Source organism: Symphalangus syndactylus, chromosome 11 (assembly GCF_028878055.3).
Source record: "Symphalangus syndactylus isolate Jambi chromosome 11, NHGRI_mSymSyn1-v2.1_pri, whole genome shotgun sequence".
Lineage (NCBI taxonomy): Eukaryota > Metazoa > Chordata > Mammalia > Primates > Hylobatidae > Symphalangus > Symphalangus syndactylus.
In genome coordinates this window covers 47540191-47562156 of record NC_072433.2, presented here as the reverse complement: position 1 = coordinate 47562156, position 21966 = coordinate 47540191, and the positions used below count along the sequence as shown (strand labels likewise).

The 21966-nt window shown below is 39.6% G+C and overlaps 2 protein-coding genes across 2 annotated transcripts in view; one reads left to right on the top strand and one right to left on the bottom strand.

Moving 5' to 3' along the window:
• The window catches only part of LOC129457765 (lon protease homolog 2, peroxisomal-like), a 93795-nt gene extending 72776 nt beyond the window's left edge, over positions 1-21019 (bottom strand). The window contains exon 1 of the mRNA XM_063612756.1: positions 20723-21019. Within this exon, the coding sequence (XP_063468826.1) occupies positions 20723-20955 (233 nt within the window). The 5' untranslated portion in view covers positions 20956-21019. The remainder of the gene's footprint in view (positions 1-20722) is intronic.
• Positions 21020-21099: 80 nt separating this feature from the next.
• Positions 21100-21966, top strand: part of LOC129492798 (ATP-binding cassette sub-family C member 11-like) — a 78195-nt gene continuing 77328 nt past the window's right edge. The window contains 1 exon segment of the mRNA XM_055298102.2: positions 21100-21134. The gene's annotated coding sequence lies outside the window, so the exon portion shown is untranslated.

Genomic DNA, 21966 nt, shown 5'->3' with positions numbered 1-21966 from the left:
GCCAGAAGAAATCACCCAAATCAATTCTCTACTCTGATCTGCACCCCTCATTGTTTATTTACTAAAATCTTGTGATGAGTCTTTTTTAAAATTTATTATTATTATATTTTAAAGATAGGGTCTCACCATGTTGGCCAGGCTGGTCTTGAACTCCTGAGCTCAAGCAATCTGCCTGCCTCAGTCTCCCAAAGTGCTGGGATTACAGGCATGAACTACCACACAAGGCCAGTAATGATTCTTTTTAAATGCATAAGAATTTTAAGTGAGCAAATAAAAGAGAATAAAAATAACCATTTCTTACAAAAAAGTTTCTGAAACCATTTCCCATCCCTGTCTGTGGATAGGGATCCCTTTGAATAAGGTAAATAGAAAACAAGATATTAAAAAAGCATCATACTCTTTTATAAGCAGTTCATGGTTCCTACATTTAAACATGTTCTTTAACACATACACTACAGGTATGTTTTCTCACAACTTAACAATTGCTATGAATCCCTTAAACCATGAAACGTAAATTCACGCTTTCCCAAGGCATTTTCCATCAGATCAACAAAGAGATCAGTGAGAACAATGAATGCAAGATGAAAATCTGATTCTAATAATGTCAGATTAATCAGAAACAGTTTTGTTGTTGTTTGTTTGTTTGAGATAATGTCTCTCTCTCCAGGCTGGCGTGCAGTGGGACAATCATGGCTTACTGCAGCCTGCACCTTCCCAGGCCTAAATGATTCTCCCACCTCAGCCTCCTGAGTAGCTAGGACCACAGGCGCATGCCACTGGGCCTGCCTAATTTTTAAATTTTTGTGGAGACAAAAATTAAAATCTAAAAATTAAAAATTTAAATATAAATTTTGTAGAGACAAAAGTGTTTCCCTGTGTTGCCCCAGCTGATCTCAAACTGTTGGGCTCAAACAATCCATCCACCTCAGCCTCCCAAAGCATTAGGATTACAGGCATGAGCCACTGCGCCCAGCCTACAGAGACAGTCCTTACAGTTTATTGTTTTTTTATAGAAAATGAGTCCAAAATGCAAGAATAAGCCTTAATAATTCTTAATAATTATGCTAACATTTATCCCTATTACTCATATTCATAATACAAACCAACCTTCATAAAAGGAAGTTTAGACTACAATCAGAATGAGTTTGTTATCAAAGACTTCTTACCTCCACCTATTGGCCCTTCCTATTGCAGTTACTTTTTTTAACTCTAAGAGTTAGGGGTCATTATGTATGGAATGCTACTGGGTTGAAAAGTGTGTAAAGACATAATAATATCCAATCATAAAGAACTTGTAATTACATTCAAATGAGATTCCAGAAAAGTTGAGGCACAGAGTAGGTATCCACTGCCATACAAATCAAGGTTAGTTTGGGTTTATCATTATGCTTAGATGCTCTAGGCTAGCTGATAATTCTTGTAAATGCCCTTTCCATTCAAGGGACCACAAATAGCCCTTTAAGGAAAATAGACGTATGCTATGCCTAAGCTGAACTCTCGGCAGAAACTCTACAAGCCAGAAGAGAGTGGGGGCCGATATTCAACATTCTTAAAGAAAAGAATTTTCAACCCAGAATTTCATATCCAGCAAAACTAAGCTTCATAAGTGAAGGAGAAATAAAATACTTTACAGACAAGCAAACGCTGAGTGATTTTGTCACCACCAGGCCTGCCCTAAAAGAGCTCCTGAAGGAAGCACTAAACATGGAAAGGAACAACCGGTACCAGCCACTGCAAAAACATGCCAAATTGTAAAGACCATCAAAGCTAGGAAGAAACTGCATCAACTAACAAGCAAAATAACCAACTAACATCATAATGACAGGATCAGATTCACACATAACAACATTAACTTTAAATGTAAATGGGCTAAATGCTCCAATTAAAAGACACAGACTGGCAAACTGGATAAGGAGTCAGGACCCATCAGTGTGCTGTATTCAGGAAACCCATCTCACGTGCAGAGACACACATAGACTCAAAATAAAGGGATGGAGGAAGATCTATCAAGCAAATGGAAAACAAAAAAAGGCAGGGGTTGCAATCCTAGTCTCTGATAAAATAGACTTTAAACCAACAAAGATCAAAAGGGACAAAGAAGGCCATTACATAATGGTAAAGGGATCAATTCAACAAGAAGAGCTAACTATCCTAAATATATATGCACCCAACACAGGAGCACCCAGATTCATAAAGTAAGTCCCGAGTGACCTACAAAGGGACTTAAACTCCCACACAATAATAATGGGAGATTTTAACACCCCACTGTCAACATTAGACAGATCAACGAGACAGAAAGTTAACATGGATATCCAGGAATTGAACTCAGCTCTGCACAAAGTGGACCTAACAGACATCTACGGAACTCTCCACCCCAAATGAACAGAATATACATTTTTTTCAGCACCACACCACATCTATTCCAAAATTGACCACACAGTTGGAAGTAAAGCTCTCCTCAGCAAATGTAAAAGAACAGAAATTATAACAAACTGTCTCTCAGACCACAGCGCAATCAAACTAGAACTCAGGATTAAGAAACTCACTCAAAACCGCTCAACTACATGGAAACTGAACAACCTGCTCCTGAATGACTATTGGGTACATAATGAAATGAAGGCAGAAATAAAGATGTTCTTTGAAACCAACTAGAACAAGACACAACATACCAGAATCTCTGGGACACATTCAAAGCAGTGTGTAGAGGGAAATTTATAGCACTAAATGCCCACAAGAGAAAGCAGGAAAGATCCAAAATTGACACCCTAACATCACAATTAAAAGAACTAGAAAAGAAAGAGCAAACACATTCAAAAGCTAGCAGAAGGCTAGAAATAACTAAAATCAGAGCAGAACTGAAGGAAATAGAGACATAAAAAACCCTTCAAAAAATTAATGAATCCAGGAGCTGGTTTTTTGAAAAGATCAACAAAATTGATAGACCGCTAGCAAGACTAATAAAGAAGAAAAGAGAGAAGAATCAAATAGATGCAATAAAAAATGAAAAAGGGGATATCACCAGCGATCCCACAGAAATACAATTTACCATCAGAGAATACTACAAACACCTCTATGCAAATAAATTAGAAAATCTAGAAGAAATGGATAAATTCCTCGACAAATACTCCCTCCCAAGACTAAACCAGGAAGAAGTTGAATCTCTGAATAGACCAATAACAGGCTCTGAAATTGTGGCAATAATCAATAGCTTACCAACCAAAAAGAGTCCAGGACCTCATGGATTCACAGCTGAATTCTACCAGAGGTACAAGGAGGAACTGGTACCATTCCTTCTGAAACTATTCCAATCGATAGGAAAAGAGGCAATCCTCCCTAACACATTTTATGAAGCCAGCATCGTCCTGATACCAAAGCCTGGCAGAGACATAACCAAAAAAGAGACTTTCAGACCAATATCCTTGATGAACATTGATGCAAAAGTCCTCAATAAAATACTGTCAAACCGAATCCAGCAGCACATCAAAAAGCTTATACACCATGATCAAGTGGGCTTCATCCCTGGGATGCAAGGCTGCTTCAACATACGCAAATCAATAAATGTAATCCAGCATATAAACAGAACCAAAGACAAAAACCACAGGATTATCTCAATAGATGCAGAAAAGGCCTTTGACAAAATTCAACAACCCTTCATGCTAAAAACTCTCAATAAATTAGGTATTGATGGGACGTATCTCAAAATAATAAGAGCTATCTATGACAAACCCACAGCCAATATCATACTGAATGGGCAAAAACTGGAAGCATTCCCTTTGAAAACTGGCACAAGACAGGGATGCCCTCTCTCACCACTCCTATTCAACATAGTGCTGGAAGTTCTGGCCAGGGCAATCAGGCAGGAGAAGGAAATAAAGGGTATTCAATTAGGAAAAGAGGAAGTCAAATTGTCCCTGTTTGCAGATGACATGATTGTATATCTAGAAAACCCCACTGTCTCAGCCCAAAATCTCCTCAAGCTGATTAGCAACTTCAGCAAAGTGTCATGATACAAAATCAATGTACAAAAATCACAAGCATTCTTGTACACCAATCACAGACAAAGAGCCAAATCATGAGTGAACTCCCATTCATAATTGCTTCAAAGAGAATAAAATACCTAGGAATCCAACTTACAAGGGATGTGAAGGACCTCTTCAAGGAGAACTACAAACCACTGCTCAATGAAATAAAAGAGGATACAAACAAATGGAAGAACATTCCATGCTCATGGGTTGAAAGAATCAATATCATGAAAATGGCCATACTGCCCAAGGTAATTTATAGATTCAATGCCATCCCCATCAAGCTACCAATGACTTTCTTCACAGAATTGGAAAAAACTACTTTAAAGTTCATATGGAACCAAAAAAGAGCCCCCATCGCCAAGTCAATCCTAAGCCAAAAGAACAAAGCTGGAGGCATCACGCTACCTGACTTCAAACTATACTACAAGGCTACAGTAACCAAAACAGCATGGCACTGGTACCACAACAGAGACATAGATCAATGGAACAGAACAGAGCCCTCAGAAATGATGCCACATATCTACAACTATATGATCTTTGACAAACCTGACAAAAACAAGAAATGGGGAAAGGATTCCCTATTTAATAAATGGTGCTGGGAAAACTGGCTAGCCATATGGAGAAAGCTGAAACTGGATCCCTTCCTTACACCTTATAGAAAAATTAATTCAAGATGGATTAAAGACTTAAATGTTAGACCTAAAACCATTAAAATCCTACGAGAAAACCTAGGCAATACCATTCAGGACATAGGCGTGGGGAAGGACTTCATGTCTAAAACACCAAAAGCAATGGCAACAAAAGCCAAAATTGACAAATGGGATCTCATTAAACTAAAGAGCTTCTGCACAGCAAAAGAAACTACCATCAGAGTGAACGGGCAACCTACAGAATGGGAGAAAATTTTTGCAACCTACTCATCTGACAAAGGGCTAATATCCAGAATCTACAATGAACTCAAACAAATTTACAAGAAAAAAACAAACAACCCCATGAAAAAGTGGGCGAAGGACATGAACAGACACTTCTCAAAAGAAGACATTTATGCAGCCAAAAAACACATGAAAAAATGCTCATCATCACTGGCCATCAGAGAAATGCAAATCAAAACCACAGTGAGATACCATCTCACACCAGTTAGAACGGCCATCATTAAAAAGTCAGGAAACAACAGGTGCTGGAGAGGATGTGGAGAAATAGGGACACTTTTACACTGTTGGTGGGACTGTAAACTAGTTCAACCATTGTGGAAGTCAGTGTGGCGATTCCTCAGGGATCTAGAACTAGAAATACCATTTGACCCAGCCATCCCATTACTGGGTATATACCCAAAGGACTATAAACCATGCTGCTATAAAGACACATGCACACGTATGTTTATTGCGGCACTATTCACAATAGCAAAGACTTGGAACCAACCCAAATGTCCGACAATGATAGACTGGATTAAGAAAATGTGGCACATATACCCCATGGAATACTATGCAGCCATAAAAAATGATGAGTTCATGTCCTTTGTAGGGACATGGATGAAACTGGAATACAGGATATATTTTTCTAATTATTCTCTTTAATGATTCAAGAAAGCATACTTCCTGTTTTGAATAACATGTGGTTATATGCAAAAAATTTTCAAATTTCAATATAAATTTCCCTGTTTATAATTGGAAGATTGAAATGGTATCTACTGACTCCTCTAAGATGGGAAAATCTGTGAACATATTTCCTACAACTCTTTCCTCTCTGCTTTCCTTTCTGCTTTCGGTTACTATCTGAGATCTCTACTTGGTAGGTAAACTTCTCTTTCAGAAATTATGAATGGGGGGCCGAGCTCAGTGGCTCACACCTGTAATGCCAGCACTTTGGGAGGCCGAGATGGGAGGATCACTTGAGGTCAGGAGTTCAAGACCAGCCTGGCCAATGTGGTGAAACCCCATCTCTACTAAAAATACAAAAATTAGCTGGGCATGGCAGCAGGCGCCTGTAATCCCTGCTACTCAGTAGACTAGAGCAGGAGAATCACTTGAACCCAGGAGGCGGAGGTTGCAGTGAGCTGAGATCACACCATTGCACTCCAGCCTAGGCGACAGGGCAAGACACCATCTCAAAAAACAAACAAACAAAGATATTTAGGCTGGACACAGTGGCTCAGGTCTGTAATCCCAGAACTTTTGGAGGACAAGGCAGGCAGATCACTTGAGGCCAGGAGTTCGAGACCAGCCTGGCCAACGTGGTGAAACCCTGTCTCTACTAAACACACAAAAATGAGCCAGGTATGGTTGCAAGTGCCTGTAGTCCCAGTTACTTGGGAGGCTGAGGCAGGAGAATTGCTTGAACCCAGTAGGAGGAGGCTGCAGTGAGTTAAGATCACACCACTGCACTCCAGACTGGGAGACAGAGCGAGACTCCATCTCAAAAATATATATATGAATGGCATTTTCATGGTTTTACAACCACACTCACAATTATCTAGACATAATCCTATGTAGTAATGGTTTAGGAGCTTAACATGACTCCTTTTATACCATAATTTATTCATCTTCAGTTCTCTGTGCTATGTGCAATGATAAACAATGGAATTATTTTCATGATGGATACACGGCTGCTATACATCTCTAGTGCTAACACACACGGCATCTCAGAGTACCAAGAAACGTTTCCTTTCAACTAAAAGGCAGTATTTTGTCATGACATGCAAACATTAAATAAATTAAAAAATAAATTTACTACCATAGTTCACAGTAGCTTTATTTTTTGATATTTTATTTTATTAAATATCTTATTTATTATTATTATTTTTTTTTAAATAGAGTCGGGGTCTTCCTGTGTTACCCATGCTGGTCTCAAACTCCTGGACTCAAATGATCTGTCCACCTTGGTCTCTCAAAGTGCTAGGATTATAGGCATGAGCCACTGTGCCCAGCCAGCTTTATCTTTAATAGCCAAAAAACTGAAAACAATCCAAATGTCTATCAACAGGTGAACTGATAAACAAATGATGGTATATCCATACAACAGAATACAACTCCAGCAATAAAAAGAAACAAATTTCTGTTATATACAGCAACATGGATGAACCTCAAAATAATCATGCTGAATTAAAGAAGCCAGAAAAAAGGGCTCACAACTATATGATTCCATTTATATGAAATTTTAGAAAATACAGATTAATCTTTAGTGGTTGCTTGGGGATTAGGAGGCAAGGAGGAAAGGGGCGGGGAAGAAGGAAGGGATTATCAAAGAGCATGAAGAAACTTCTGGAGATGATGGTTATGCTCATTATCTTAATTATGGTGATGGTATTACAGATATATACGTAAGTCAAAACTCATCAAAATGTACATATTACATTTGTGAAGTTTACCGTATGTCAATTACACTTCAATAAAGCTCAAAAAAAAAAAAAAACCTTTCTCCAAAGAGAAATTAAGGGCCAGGCACGGTGGCTCACATTTGTAATCCCAGCACTTTGGGAGGCCAAGGCGGGTGGATCACTTGAGGTCAGGAGTTCGAGACTAGCCTGTCCAACATAGTGAAATCCCGTCTCTGCTAAAAATACAAAAAATTAGCCGGGTGTCATGGCAGGTGCCTGTAATTAGAGCTACTTGTGAGGCTGAGGCAGGAGAATCACTTGAACTTGGGAGGCAGAGGTTGCAGTGAGCCAAGATCATGCCACTGCACTCCAGCCTGGGTGACAAGAGTGAAACTCCATGTCAAAATAAATAAATAGAAATTAAGGAAACAATCTCATTTACAATAGTTTCAGAAAGAATGAAATACTTAAGTACAAACTTAACCAAGGAGGTAAAAGGTCTGTACACTAAAAATTATAAAACACTGATGAAAGAAGTTAGACACAAATAAATTGAAAGATATTACATGTTCGTAGACTAGAAGAATGTTGTTAAAATGTCTATACCACTCAAAGCAATCTACAAGTTCAGTGTAATCCCTATTAAAATTCCAATGACATTTTTCATAAAAATAGATTTAAAAATCCTAAAATTAATAAGAAATTACAAAAGACCCTGAATAGCCAAACTAATCTCGAGCAAGAACAAACATGGAGGCACCAGACTTTCTGACTTCAAGTTATTTTATGAAGTTATAGTAATCAGAGAGTATGATTCTGGCACAAAAACAGACACACGGACCAATGGAATAGAATACAGAGCCCAGAAATAAATCCTATAAGGTTACCTAGAAGGTCAACCAATTTTCAACAAGGGCACCAAGAATATACAATAGGGAAAGGGCAGTCTCTTCAAAAAAATGTTGCTGGGAAAACCAGACACCCACATGCAGAAGAACGCACTTGAACCCTTATATTACACCACGTACAAACATTAATTCAAAATGGATTAAAGACTTAAATGTAAGGCCTGAAACTGAAAAACTTCTAGAAGAAAATATATTTTAAAAGCTCCTTGACATTGGTCTGGGCATGGTATTTTTGCATATGACACCAAAGTCAAGGCAACAAAAGCTAAAATGAACAAGTGAAATTATATCAAACTAAAAAGCTTCTGTACAGAATTTTAAAAGTTCAGCAAAATGAGAAGGCAACCTATGTAATGTGAGAAAATATGTGCAAACCATATTTCTGATAAGGGGTTAATATCCAAAACAAATAAGGAACTCATGAAACTTAACAGCAAAAAATCAAATAGGTGCTTATCATGACTAATCATCAGGGAAATGCAAATCAAAACCACAATGAGAAAGCACTTTATGCCTGTTAGGATGGCCATTATTTAAAAAAACAAACAAACAAAAAACCATAACCAGTGAAGGTGAGGATATGGAGAAAAGGGCACCCTTGTACACTGTTGATCGGAATGTAAATTGGTACAGCCATCATGAAAACAGTATGGAAGTTACTAAAAAAGTTAAAATACAACTTCCATATGATCCAGCAATCCCACCTCTGGGTAAATAGCCAAAGGAACTGAAATCAGGGATATCTGCACTTCCGTATTCACTGCAGTATTACTTACAATAGCCATGATACAGAAATAACTGAAATGTCTACTGACACATAAGTGAATAAAGAAAATGTGGTATAGACATACAATGGAATATTATGCACCTTAAAAAGGAAGGAAATCTTGCCATCTGTGACAACATAGATGGACCTAGAGGGCATCAGGCTAAGTGAAATGAGCCAGACACAGAAAGACAAGTACTGTATGATTTCACCTATTTAATGCATGTGGAATCTAAAATAGTCAAACTCATAGAAATGGAGAGTAGACTAGTAGTTGCCAGGGGATGAGAGGAGAAGGAAATGGGAGGTGATGGTTAAAGGGAACAAAGTTTCACTTATGCAAGATAAATAAGTTCTAGAGATCTACTATAAAGAAAAGTGCCTATCGCTAACAATATTGTTAATTTAACATTAGACCTTATGCTCAATGTTCTTACCACCAGCACCAAAAGAAAAAAGCCAATAATAATGATGATAATAATAATCACAAAAGAGGTAGGAGGAAACTTTGGAGGTGATGGATATGTTTACGGCTATGAAGATTGTGATGGTTTCATGGGTGTATACTTATTCTGAAACTCACTGAGATGTATTCATTAAATATATACAGCTTTTTGTATGCCAATCACACTTCAATAAAATGGTTTCAAAAAAATTGAAAACAAAAATAATTTAACAGTACGACAGTCAGTGGAGTAAATTTGAAGTGAAAAATTGCATGAGTGACAATTAGACTGCAAAAAAGGTGTTATTTTTTGGCTTACCAGTTGTGCTTTTGTTCCAAGGAAGTTCTACCATAAGTTCCAAATAATTTCTAGTCAGAGCATATTCTGGCATTGACTGAGGCATTTTTTTAAGTCTGTGGAGAAAGAATACACAGCAAACATGTTCGCGAACACAGAAAAATTCCATAACAGAAAAATCAAACACAGCTCTCTTTCTTGGTTAGATGTATCATGCACGTTTAGACAAATCTGAAAAAGTTTTAAAGTATCCAGATAATAAAACGTTTATTTTGTTTTGTAATGTAATGAGCACCACTCCTATCTCTCTCCCCAGCCTACTTTACTGCCCCTTCTGGAGTCCCACCAGGGAGGGGTTCTTCCCTTCTGCTCTGCTTTCTCTACAATATATTCTCATATTTTCTAAGTACTTAAGGTACTTACAAAACAAAATAAGGCAGATACCTGCAAACTGCAGGAGAAAACATTATATCTAATTCTAGCCTGGAAATATGGCCTCACTAGTGTGTGTCCCTTTTAAGCTCACAGGGATAGTCAAGTGACACATATCCATTGGTTTACTTATCACAGTAAGATGTAAGTGCCTAACTATGCATAATACAATAATTTTATTTTTTTTGTATCAGAGATGAGTCAGGTCTGCTCATAAAAGCAAGCTAATATCATATATTTAATAACAAATGCTACTTCCACAATATATGCAGTGCTTAGCAAAGTGTTCTGCACATAATAAACGTTCCACACATAGTAACTACTGTCAGAGGCAATATAAAATACCCATCAACTACAATTACTAATGTTCTTAACTGTGAGCCTCAGAAAGTCAAATATTAAGTCACTAAGCATTCAAGCAGGCTCATTACAATTCACTAATAAAAGAAAATGTAATAAGAGTTATAAAGTGAAAAGTATGCAAAGGAAAAATGGCTTTCAGTTTAACGCTGGGGATATCCAGAAAATGTAATCAACCCATATATCCTATTCTGTTATCAAGGTTTCCCTGTACTTTGTCTTGTACAAAGAGAAACGGACAGTCCTTGCCCTTGAGAGTTTACAATCTAGAGAAGAAAAGTCACATGTGAAGAATATGATGCTAACTGTATAAACAAAGAAGCATGGTCTGTTCTTTCAGACAACAAAAAGGTAGCTGCAAGAGTTATATTGCTTGACAGCACACTGCAGGTGGAAGACTTGTATTATGTATCCTCAGTAATTGCGAAAAGAGTAGTGAAAGTGGTGTTAATCAGGAGTGCTAAGAATGAAAACAATAATGAACAAATGCCTTTTATAATTTACCTCTTTATCTCTTTGACACAGACTTTATGGGCCTGCTCTGGCATACTAGATGTTCGTATTTTTTTCTCTAGCATGGCAATGTCATCATTATCTTCATCTTCATCTTCATCTTCTAAAGTACCTGAGATATGTGTAATTCTCCTAATAGGGCGTATTGCTATAACCTAACGTAGAAAGCAGAAGAGTAAAACCGTATGTCAAAATAAATTGGAAATGAAGTACTCAGGTACACAAAAGATTATGACTGGTGCTGAATAAACATTTTTATGACTACAGTCTATATCTTTAGGAAGTGAAGTTCAGAATGATAATCAAAAGGCAGTTGTATACAGAGAGGCAGCAGAATTGCAGACGCAGACCAGCATAAGGTAGACATGATTCTTTGGTATATGCTTACAATAATACTTGCATAAGAAAACAAATTTCAAGGAACTGGATATTAGAAATAATTAAACCATCTAGAAATTATCTTTCTTTGAGCTACTGTTGCAGCCACTATTTTCTTGAAATACATTACTTCTTACCATTTGGTGACTGAAAAAAATTCCATTTTACCTCCTACATTACAAAATTTCTTCCTAGCATCTTCAACCTTTCCACCACTGGCTCTATTTTGCCTTCAAAGCTTTCCTGCTTTCAAAGTATTTTTTTCTTACCTCTAGTTTCTTCTAGTTAACTACCGCACTATTTACTTCCTTTCTTGTGAGGTTCTGCTTCTCTAACAAGTGGCTATAACCACCAGATCCCCTACCTCATCAATTACTTCAGTGAGCCTTTGGCATCTGTTCCCATCCTGCCAAAATTGTTCTTTCAAATCTAAAAAACATATTCTGTGCAAAGTCAAATGGCCTTTGTGTTCTCTATGATCTCTGTATCATATGTTAAAACCACCTTACGTGCTCCTTGAAATTCATGAATAAACAACCATTACTGGAGCAAAATTATATACTAACATTTAATTTAAAAGCCCCCAGAACATTTTATTTTTTGAGACAGAGTCAAGCTTTGTCATCCAGGCTGAAGTGCAATGGCATGAACACTGCTTACTGCAGCCTCAACCTCCCTGGCTCAAATAATCCTTCCACCTCAGCTGCCTAAGTAGCTGGGACTACAGACCCACACCAGCATGCTGGCTAAGTTTTTAAATTTTTTTTGTAAAGATGAGGTCTCACTATGTTGCCCAGCCTGGTCTTGAACTCCTGGCCTCAAGCAATTCTCCTTCCTTGGCCTCTCAAAGTGCTGGGATTACAGGCATGAGCCACTGCATTCAGCCCAGAACTTATTTTTTAACCTGGAAAATTTATCTATTTAATGCATTCAAGGCCGGGCGCGGTGGCTCAAGCTTGTAATCCCAGCACTTTGGGAGGCCGAGGCGGGCGGATCACGAAGTCAGTAGATCGAGACCACGGTGAAACCCCGTCTCTACTAAAAATACAAAAAAAAAATTAGCCGGGCGTGGTGGTGGGCGCCTGTAGTCCCAGCTACACGGAGAGGCTGAGGCAGGAGAATGGCGTGAACCCGGGAGGCGGAGCTTGCAGTGAACCGAGATTGGGCCACTGCACTCCAGCCTGGGTGACAGAGAGAGACTCCGTCTCAAAAAAAAAAAAAAAAAAAAAAAAAAAAGACCTGTACAATCTGGAAACGGCACAGGCCTGTAATCAACAGAGTATAGTGGGGCTTGGGCCAGTTACTGCCCACAACCTGAACGGCCAGTGCAGCTGTGCCAATCCTGAAAAACACACAAAACATCGGCATTATAAACATTCAATATGGTAGAACAGAAACTCACTTCAGAAACTGTTGGCTTTTCTGATACATTCATTAAGCAAAATACATCTGAAGTGTAAATAAATTGTTTCTCTATTTAACTTAGCATCCAGTATGTGGCCTCTTCCGCCACTACCCTCAGCTATACGGCAAAGCAGACCATCTCACTATAATCCGCACCTCTTTTAAAAAATTAGGGAGGAATTTGTAAACACTTGGATTATTCAAGCATAAAAATGTAAGAGAAAAGCAGCTGAGAATTACATATCTTAAATTAACGTTGCCAACTAAGAATAAGGCAAACTTATACCAGGATAAATATTATCAATTTAAATACATTTAGATATAAATAGCATAAACCAATCTAAGAAATCTCTGTTCCAACACCAGTTGTGCTACTAACATCAAGTCAGTTTTCTTACATAATCAGTCTATGAAACTTCCACATACCCACCTTATCACAAACGGCCATCACAAACTGGGAACTTATATATATATATGCCCTTAACACTGAATTTCTAAGTGTGAGGGCTAAATATTAGAGTCCACACACTGCCATAGACTGAGGAGAGCTAAAGAAAGACCCACATCTCAAAAGGTCTCAACCTAGTTCTAAGTGGTAATCACTTTACTTAATAGGTGAAAAGGCTTCAAGTCTCAGCTCCTCATCAGCAAATACAACTCTGATCAAATCACATATAAATTTAATTCACAGAAAGGAAGCCTCATCCAAACTAAGTCAGTTATATAAAATACAAAAATCAACATTGAGAAGACAATTCCAGATCCCAAAATAAATAATATTTTCTCCCTTCAGCCATAGGAAAAGTGGTAATTCCAGAAAAGAAAATAGAAGGACTAGAACTCTCAACACCCTAGGAAAGCGGTAATAGAAGAACACCACACCTGCCCATCTCAAAGATAATAAATCATATAATACAGTATGTGAATATGTGAGTGAACTTGCTTACTTCTACACACAGTGAGTTCTTGATTACTTCCTTATAAATTACTCATTCCATAGATTACACATAGCCTTTGGCTTCTTTCTGCCACTCAGCTTATTCTGAACTACATCTATCCCTTCTTACCCTTCAGTCATCATGTTTACAATAAAAACTGATTTAAATAATAACTTAAGCCAAACAACTGAGAAGATAAATTGGTGAGGGAAAAAAATCACATACATAAAAAACTTGAAATTATTTAGCAATTAGCTATTATTTTGACTTATTTGTGTTGTGGTTGCTTTTCTTCAATCAATAGTAGATCATATTTCCCACTTCTGAAAGCCCACTCAGATTGCCTGAGAAAGTGAGCCACATCTAAACTGATTAGAGAATAACTTAAACCATAATTAATTGCAGATGATATTCATCAATGTTTGTACAATGCTGAAAAAGCTCACAGTCCTGTTTGTATATAAAACATCCACAGACAAGAAACTGGATCCCCAGCCTAAAGGGTTTACAAAGTAGAAACCAAGGAGGAACCAGAAAGAGAGATGAGACAAATCCAAACCTCCGATCAGGAGACAAATTTAATTATTTGGGCTACGTCATTGGGCTAAAAGGTGATGCTAAAGAGGTTTTTTTTTTTTTTTTGAGACGGAGTCTCACTTTGTCACCAGGCTGGAGCACAGTAGCGTAATCTCGGCTCACTGCAACCTCCGTCTCCTGGGTTCAAGTGATTCTCCTGCCTCAGCCTCCCAAGTAGCTGGGACTATAGGCGCACACCATCACGCCCAGCTAATTTTTTGTATTTTTTGTAGAGATGAGGTTTCACCATGTTGGCCAGGATGCTCTCGATCTCTTCACCTAATGATTTGCCCACCCCGGACTCCCAATGTGCTGGGATTACAGGTGTGAGCCACTGTGGTTTCTTTGTTTGTTTGTTTTTTAGAGGGAGTCTCGCCCTGTCGCCCAGGCTGAAGTACAATGGCGTGATCTCGGCTTACTGCACTCTGCCTCCTGGGTTCAAGGGATTCTCGTCCCTCAGCCTCCCAAGTAGCTGGGATTACAGGCATACACCACCACGCTCAGCTAATTTTTGTATTTTTAGTAGAGATGGGGTTTCACCATGTTGGCCAGGCTGGTCTTGAACTCCTGACCTCAGGTGATCCGCCCACCTCAGCCTTCCAAAGTGCTAGGATTACAGGCATGAGCCACCACACCTGGCCAAAATGGGTTTTCTTATAAAACAAATACAATATTTTTGCTGTGAAAGGAAGATGTTCCAAACTGAAGAGATTAAGCTGAAGGTATAGATGTATACATGTCTTAATTGCTTTTTACTTAAAATCACTTATAGTTGACTAGAAATTATCCCTTTTAAAAAAATCTTTTTTTTTTTTTTTTTTTTTTTTTTAACAGAGATGGGATCTCATTATGTTGACCAGGCTGATCTCCAACTACTGGCCTCAAGCAATCCTCCCATCTCGGTTTCCCAAAGTGCTAGGATCATAGGCATGAACCACTGTGCCCAGCCTAGAACATATCCCTTTTAAAGAAAATTATAGATGGCCAGAAACAGAGTACCTGGTGAGACACTGTGGGTGAAAAGCATAGTGAAAAAGAATCTATTGAATATTGGGCCCCAGGTTTTATATATACAAACAGGTAAATAAAATACTCAACTAATATTTTCCTTCTATGATATACAAAAGGTTGTATATCAAGTCAGTCATTTTTCCAAAAATTCTGGCTCTTCTATTGTATGTGCATTATTAGGTATGCTCAAAAGGCAGCATTTTAATTTTGCAATAGATCCAAACTTATACATCCCAATGACTGGTGTCCTTCCCTTTAGCTAGTAGCTCTATAAATCTACATCCTAATTATGATATTGTTCAAAGAAGTTTTGAAACCCCTAACTCGAATCTATCCTCAGAGTTTGTAAGATAATGTTTTAATCCAAATCCTAACTCAAATCTACCCTCAGAGTTTGTAAAATATTGTTTTAATTCAAATGAGGTCTGACTACAATGGTTATAATTTGTGTAATTTGGAAACTGACCTAAATAATATAAGAGTTCCAAACATATTTAAGAACCATCAACTGCAGTAGTGGGAAAATCTAAAAGCAGCACTACTGGAAAAAGCAGTTTTCCAAGATGAGGATATTATGTAAATATCTAATTCCAGCCTATATGCCCAGCACTTGCTCTTTTTTTTTTTTTCCCTATAGACAGAATCTTGCTCTGTCACCCAGGCTGGAGTGCAGTGGTACAATTATAGCTCACTGCAGCTTCAATCACCTGGGCTCAAGTAATCCTCCACCTCAGCATCATGAGTAGGTGGGAGTACAGGCACGTGCCACCAGGCCCAGCCACTTTAAAAAAATTTTTTTACTCAAAGCCCTTAATTTTTCTTGGAATCTTTAATCTTCCAAGACCTTCCTGCAATGATGTTAGTTCAGTTCAGCCCGTGTTGGAATAATATGGGGCCTCCCCACTCCTCTCTTTAATCCCCTTTTGTGAAAATCTACATTTAAAACTACCCATTTGGATATAGGTTTAGAATGCTTTGCAGTTTCAAAAGGCTTTCCTATGTATACTTCATTTTATACCTCCTTTCACCCCATGAAGAAGGTAGTATTATTTCCTTATTACGAGTGAGTAAATGAGATTCAAAAAGGTAGAACATGGCATGGTGGCTCACGCCTATAATCCCAGCACTTTGGGAGGCCGAGGCAAGTGAATCGCTTGGGCTCAGGAGTTTGAAACCAGTTTGAGCAACATGGCAAAACCCCGTTTCCACCAAAAAAAAAAAAAAAAGCTAGGCATTGTGGCACGTGCCTGTAGTCCCAAAGACTCAGGAGGCTGAGGTGGGAGGATCACTTGAACCTGGGAGGCAGAGGTTGCAGTGAGCTGAGACGGCACCACTGCACCAGCATGGGTGACAGAGTGAGACCCTGTCTCAAAAAAATAAAAGTAGAACAACTTAGTTATACGTGGTTACAAGAAAATTTAATAGAAATAAATTTAAATTTAAAATTTAAAGGATAAATTTAAATTTAATAAATTGAGTTCCTTACTTATATTTTAAGACAAACTTTACTTTTTTCTCATCACAATGGACAATAGGTACCACTTCTACCTACAAGAATTATAAACATAGGCCAGGCATGGTGGCTCATACCTGTAATCCTAACACTTTGGGAGACTGAAGCAGGAGGATCACTTGAGCCCACAAGTTTGACACCAGCCTGGTGAGGAGGACTGAGAAGTCGGCACTATGAGGAAATGAAGCCATGTACCCTGAAAAGTGTAAATTTGGAAGAAAGCTGGATGACCATCTTGAAATGCTGGAAAGGATATTGTACAGGTAGTGCTAAATTATGACCCCTTTTCACTAAGAAAACAATGGGTCACTCAGGAAGCACTAAAAATGCAGTTCTACTAAGCAGAAAAACACAGGTGCCCTGGGTCAGCATGGCGGCCAAGTTCTATACTGCAGGACAAGTTCAAAGCTCCTCCTTTAAAAAGGCTCCTGCAGGCAACATGCCTGCACACTAATGTGCAGAAAGGGACTGTACTATTCAAAACCACCAAGGAAGTGGCAGAGGTAAGTCAACATCTAACCCTGCCACTCTGTGTGGCAAAGAACGCTGGGAGCAAATTACTTCTGCTGCTCCTTGAAGGCTGCAGCCAGTGTCACCTGGATGGTGTAAAGGAAACAAGAGACAGGAACAGAGCCCCTCGTCTCACCTCTGCGCTACCATACAGAAAAGCAGGTAACTGGGGAAGGACAGATTTACACATGGAAACAGACTAATGCTATGGATAACTCAGTATTAGTATTATTAAAGCTTTTCGTTTTTAAGTAGAGTGTTTTAAAAGCCATATTAGAGAAAAAAAGACATTCGAAACTATTACCAAGGAATATGGTACAATCTTTCCACATAGGCTTTTTAAGTAGCAAACAATACTTCTAGGATAACTAGATGGTCTGATGAGTTCTTTTAATGCTGGAATTCTATGAAGACTTTTCAATGTACATTTTCTAATTTAAATGATTAAATTTTAAATCATTTAACCCTGCCACTGAGTGTGGCAAAGAATGCTGGGAGCAAATTACTTCTGCTGCTCCTTGAAGGCTGTGCCAGTGTCACCTGGATAGTGTAAAGGAAACATGAGACAGGAACAGAGCCCCTCGTCTCACCTCTGGGCTACCGTTCAGAAAAGCAGGTAACTGGGGAAGGACAGACTTGTGCATGGAAACAGGCTAATACTATGGATAACTCAGTATTGGTATTGTTAAAGCTTTTTTTTTTTTTTTTTTTTTTTTAAGTAGAGTGTTTTAAAGGCCCTATTAGAGAAAAAAAAAGACATTGGAAACTATTACCAAGGAATATGGTACAATCTTTCCACACAGCTTTTTAAGTAGCAAACAATACTTCTAGGATAACTAGATGGTCTGATGAGTTCTTATAATGCTGGACTTCTGTGAAGACTTTTCAATGTATGTTTTCTAATTTAAATGATTAAATTTTAACATTGCTACTCAGTTAAAGGCAATAATATGAACATCAAGGATCAGACCACACGGTATCTGATTATTAGTGATTACTTTCAAGCAGGAGAATTGAGGATTGTTGTTTTGGAGGGATTTTCATAAAATAAATTAAAAACCTGAAGGGTATGGTGGCGCTTGCCTATAGTCCCAGCTACTCCAGAGGCCAAAGCAGGGGATAGCTTGAGTCCGGGAGTTCGAGACCAGCCTAGGCAACACAGTGAGACCCCATTTCTACAAAAAATCTAAAAATTAGCTGGGTGTAGTGGTGCACGCCTGTAGTCCCAGCCACTCCGGAAGCTGAGGCGGGACGATCACTTGAGCCCAGGAGTTCAAGGTTGCGGTGGGCTACGATCACACCACTACACTTCAGCCAAGGAGACAGAATGAGACTCTGTCTCAAAAAATAAATGAATAAATAATAAAAACCCTCCAAAATCTTGCCAGAATAATACCAACAAATAGTGAAACTTAAAATGTGACTAAATCGACTTTTCAAGTTCACAATGTGCCATGGCTAATCAATACATAGGCACAGCAGAAAGAAAATGAAAAGTCTAATCATGACCACTCTTGCCTAGACAGGGAACTAAGTGCCTGGGCACAGAAGGCAAAAAAATTTGGGAAAAGTAAGCAGAAGGAGCAAGGTCATATGTTGGGAAACTAGAATCCAATACAATTTATCAAAGAGTACTGAAACTTGGAATGTGACCAATTTCACTCAGGCAGTAACCAAAGCAGGTCAGATGGGAGCCAAAATATTTTCCATGCTTGAGAAAATCAAGGCTTTTACAATATAAATGAATACAGGGCTGTTGTGGAAGGTTTGTTGGTCTTTGTTCCTTTGTTTTGTTTTCTTTTAACGGGGGTGGGGGGGAGGTACCCGTCTCCTTTGAGAATCTGAAGAAAGCAAAGGATTCTCCTTAAAAAAATGTACATAATCACAAGATTTTGAGGAAAAATAAGGCATGTCCAACCCTCTGGAAATCCGTTCAGAGTCAGGAACCCCTAATTTAAAAATGAGGGATAACTGCCAGGAAAGGAGAAGCTCTAAACTGAAAACACAACACCTCCAGTAGAGTTAGGAATAGGAGGCGGGTGCTTGGGAGCTGAGTTTGAAGATACTTGTTGAGAGCACATTATATACCAGCATTGTCCAATAAAAATATAATGTGGGCCACATATAAAATTTTAGTGGCCATATTATAAAGTAAAAACAGCAGGAATCTTAATATTTTATTAACCCCAAGTACTCAAAATATTACCGTTCCAACATTTAATCTATATGAAATGTATTAATCAAAAAGTTTTTTTCAAAATCAGGTGTGTATTGTACACTTACAGCACATTTAGGGTGACCAACCTCCTGGTTTCCCTGGGATGGAGAGGCTAAAACATAGGACTTTCAATGCTAAAACAGACAATCCCAGCAAACCAGGACAACTGGCAACTCTATCATCTCAATTTGACGAGCCACATGCACTACACAGTACTGGACAGCACAGTCATCCATCATGCATGGTGCAAAGCGGAATATACACATTATTCAATTTATTCTTCATAACATGCCTAAGAGATGGATGCTGTCAGTTTCCAAACTACAGACTAAAAGAAATAGAGGTTAAGGCTCTCACCCAAAGTCACACCAATAGGGCGACGGTATTGGGCAATACAGTAGTAAGCCTGGGGCCTAAGAAATGTTATGAGTGAAGCAGCAGAGGTGAGAAGCTAGGAAAGTTCCAGAAAGAGGGACCAGCGAAAATGTAAGCAGGAAACGCCCTTTACAAAGGGAAACAGAAAGATTAGGGGGAGAAAGAAAAGGGTGGCAGGGAGTATAGAAGGCACCCACAAATAGTGCAGTTTAGGAATGAAACAGGAAAAGTTAAAACTCACGGAGCAGAGAATGCCTCAGCGGACAAAAATGATGGGTGACGGAAAAGGGGAGGCGGATAGGAGGAAAGGGCAGTGGGGAGAAAGGTGGAAAACGAAGGAAAGTGAAGGCAGAGATCACCGGGGAGAAAGAAAGGGCCTGAAAAGTTAAAAGCACTGGCCTCGGGGGCTGAAGACCCAGGGCGAGGAATTGCCGGGGGAGAAAGAGGATCCAAATTAAATGCCGGGGGAGAAAGAGGATCCAAATTAAATTATCCAGAACGGTAGGGAACTGTGTAGTTTCACCAGATGTCAGGCACTACTTCACGAACGATCTCATTCATGGTCATGGGGCAGGTATCTGTCATCCCCATTTTGCACGTGATAGCACCGGAGAGGCGAAACCGAGCCGCGAAGGCCGCCCCGAACCGAGCCTCGTGCTCAAGGCAGGCCGTGGCCTGGGCCCGGGTCCCCAGAGGAGGCCGCGCCGCCCGCCGCCGCCGTGGGGGCAGCCAGGCCTACCTGTGCAGCGGCGGAAGGTCCTGCGCGTCGCTGGCGGGGTCAGGCGTGTTGGGGATGACGCCCAGGATGGTGCTTTGCAGCGACGTGCCTTTCAGAAGGCGGCTCCGCACCAGCTGCAGGTTGCGGGCCGAGTCCACGCTGGTGCGCATGGTGGAGCCGGGCAGCAGGACGCCCTCGTGGATGAGCAGCAGCGGGAGGCGGCTGGGGATCTGGATGGGGCTCACTGATGACATGCTGGCAGCCGTTCGCACTGGCGGCTGTCAAAAGGAGGCAGACACACAGCTGCCCGCGGCCTGCCCCCACCCACCAAACCTCAGACCCGCCTCCGCGCCCCCGCTTCCGGCTACGCGCTACGGTCCGTCCCCGGGCCCAAAAGCCATCGCTTCGCGCTGCTCTCTCGCAGAGCCTCCCGGTAAGAATTAAGCGTCGTACCTATGCGAAAAGAGGTGCACTCAAGCGTGCGGCGACTTTCGCCTCACTTACAGAGTATATTTGAAAGGATGATCTTATTTGAATTGTATATACTTGAAGTGTTTTTAACTTTTTTTCAATTTTTTACATATACTTGAAGTGTTTTTAACCTTTGATTCGAACTAATTATTTATGTATTTATGTATTTATTTATTTATTTTGAGACAGATTCTCGCTCTGTCGCGGAGGCTGGAGTACAGTGGCGCGATATCCGCGCCTTGCAGCCTCCGCCTCCCGAGTTCAAGCGATTCTCCTGCCTCAGCCTCCCGAGTAGCTGGGATTACAGATGCCCGCCACCACACCCAGCTAATTCTTGTATTTTTAGTGGGGAGGGGAATTCACCATGTTGGCCAGGCTGGTCTCTAACACCTGACCTCAAGCGATGCGTCCACCTCGGCCTCCCAAAGTGCTAGGATTACAGGCGTGAGCCAACATGCTTGGCCCGAATTGATTTTAGGTGTACAAAACTACAGCAAAGAGTTCCTATATACCTTTCGCCCAGTTTCGTCTGTTATCATCTTGCATAATCATAGTTCAATTATCAAAACCAGGAAATTAACATTACTATCGCTTAACCTATAGACCTTACCCAAATTTTGCCAGTTTTCCCACTAATGTCCTTCGTTGTATCCAGTCCAGGATCCAATATCCAGGATCCTGTTATGAAATCTCCTAGGTGTTTTGTTTTGAAATCTCCTAGGTGTTCTCTAATCTGTGACAAGTCCTCAATTTCTTTTTATTTTTATTTTTTTTGAGACGGAGTCTCTCTCCGT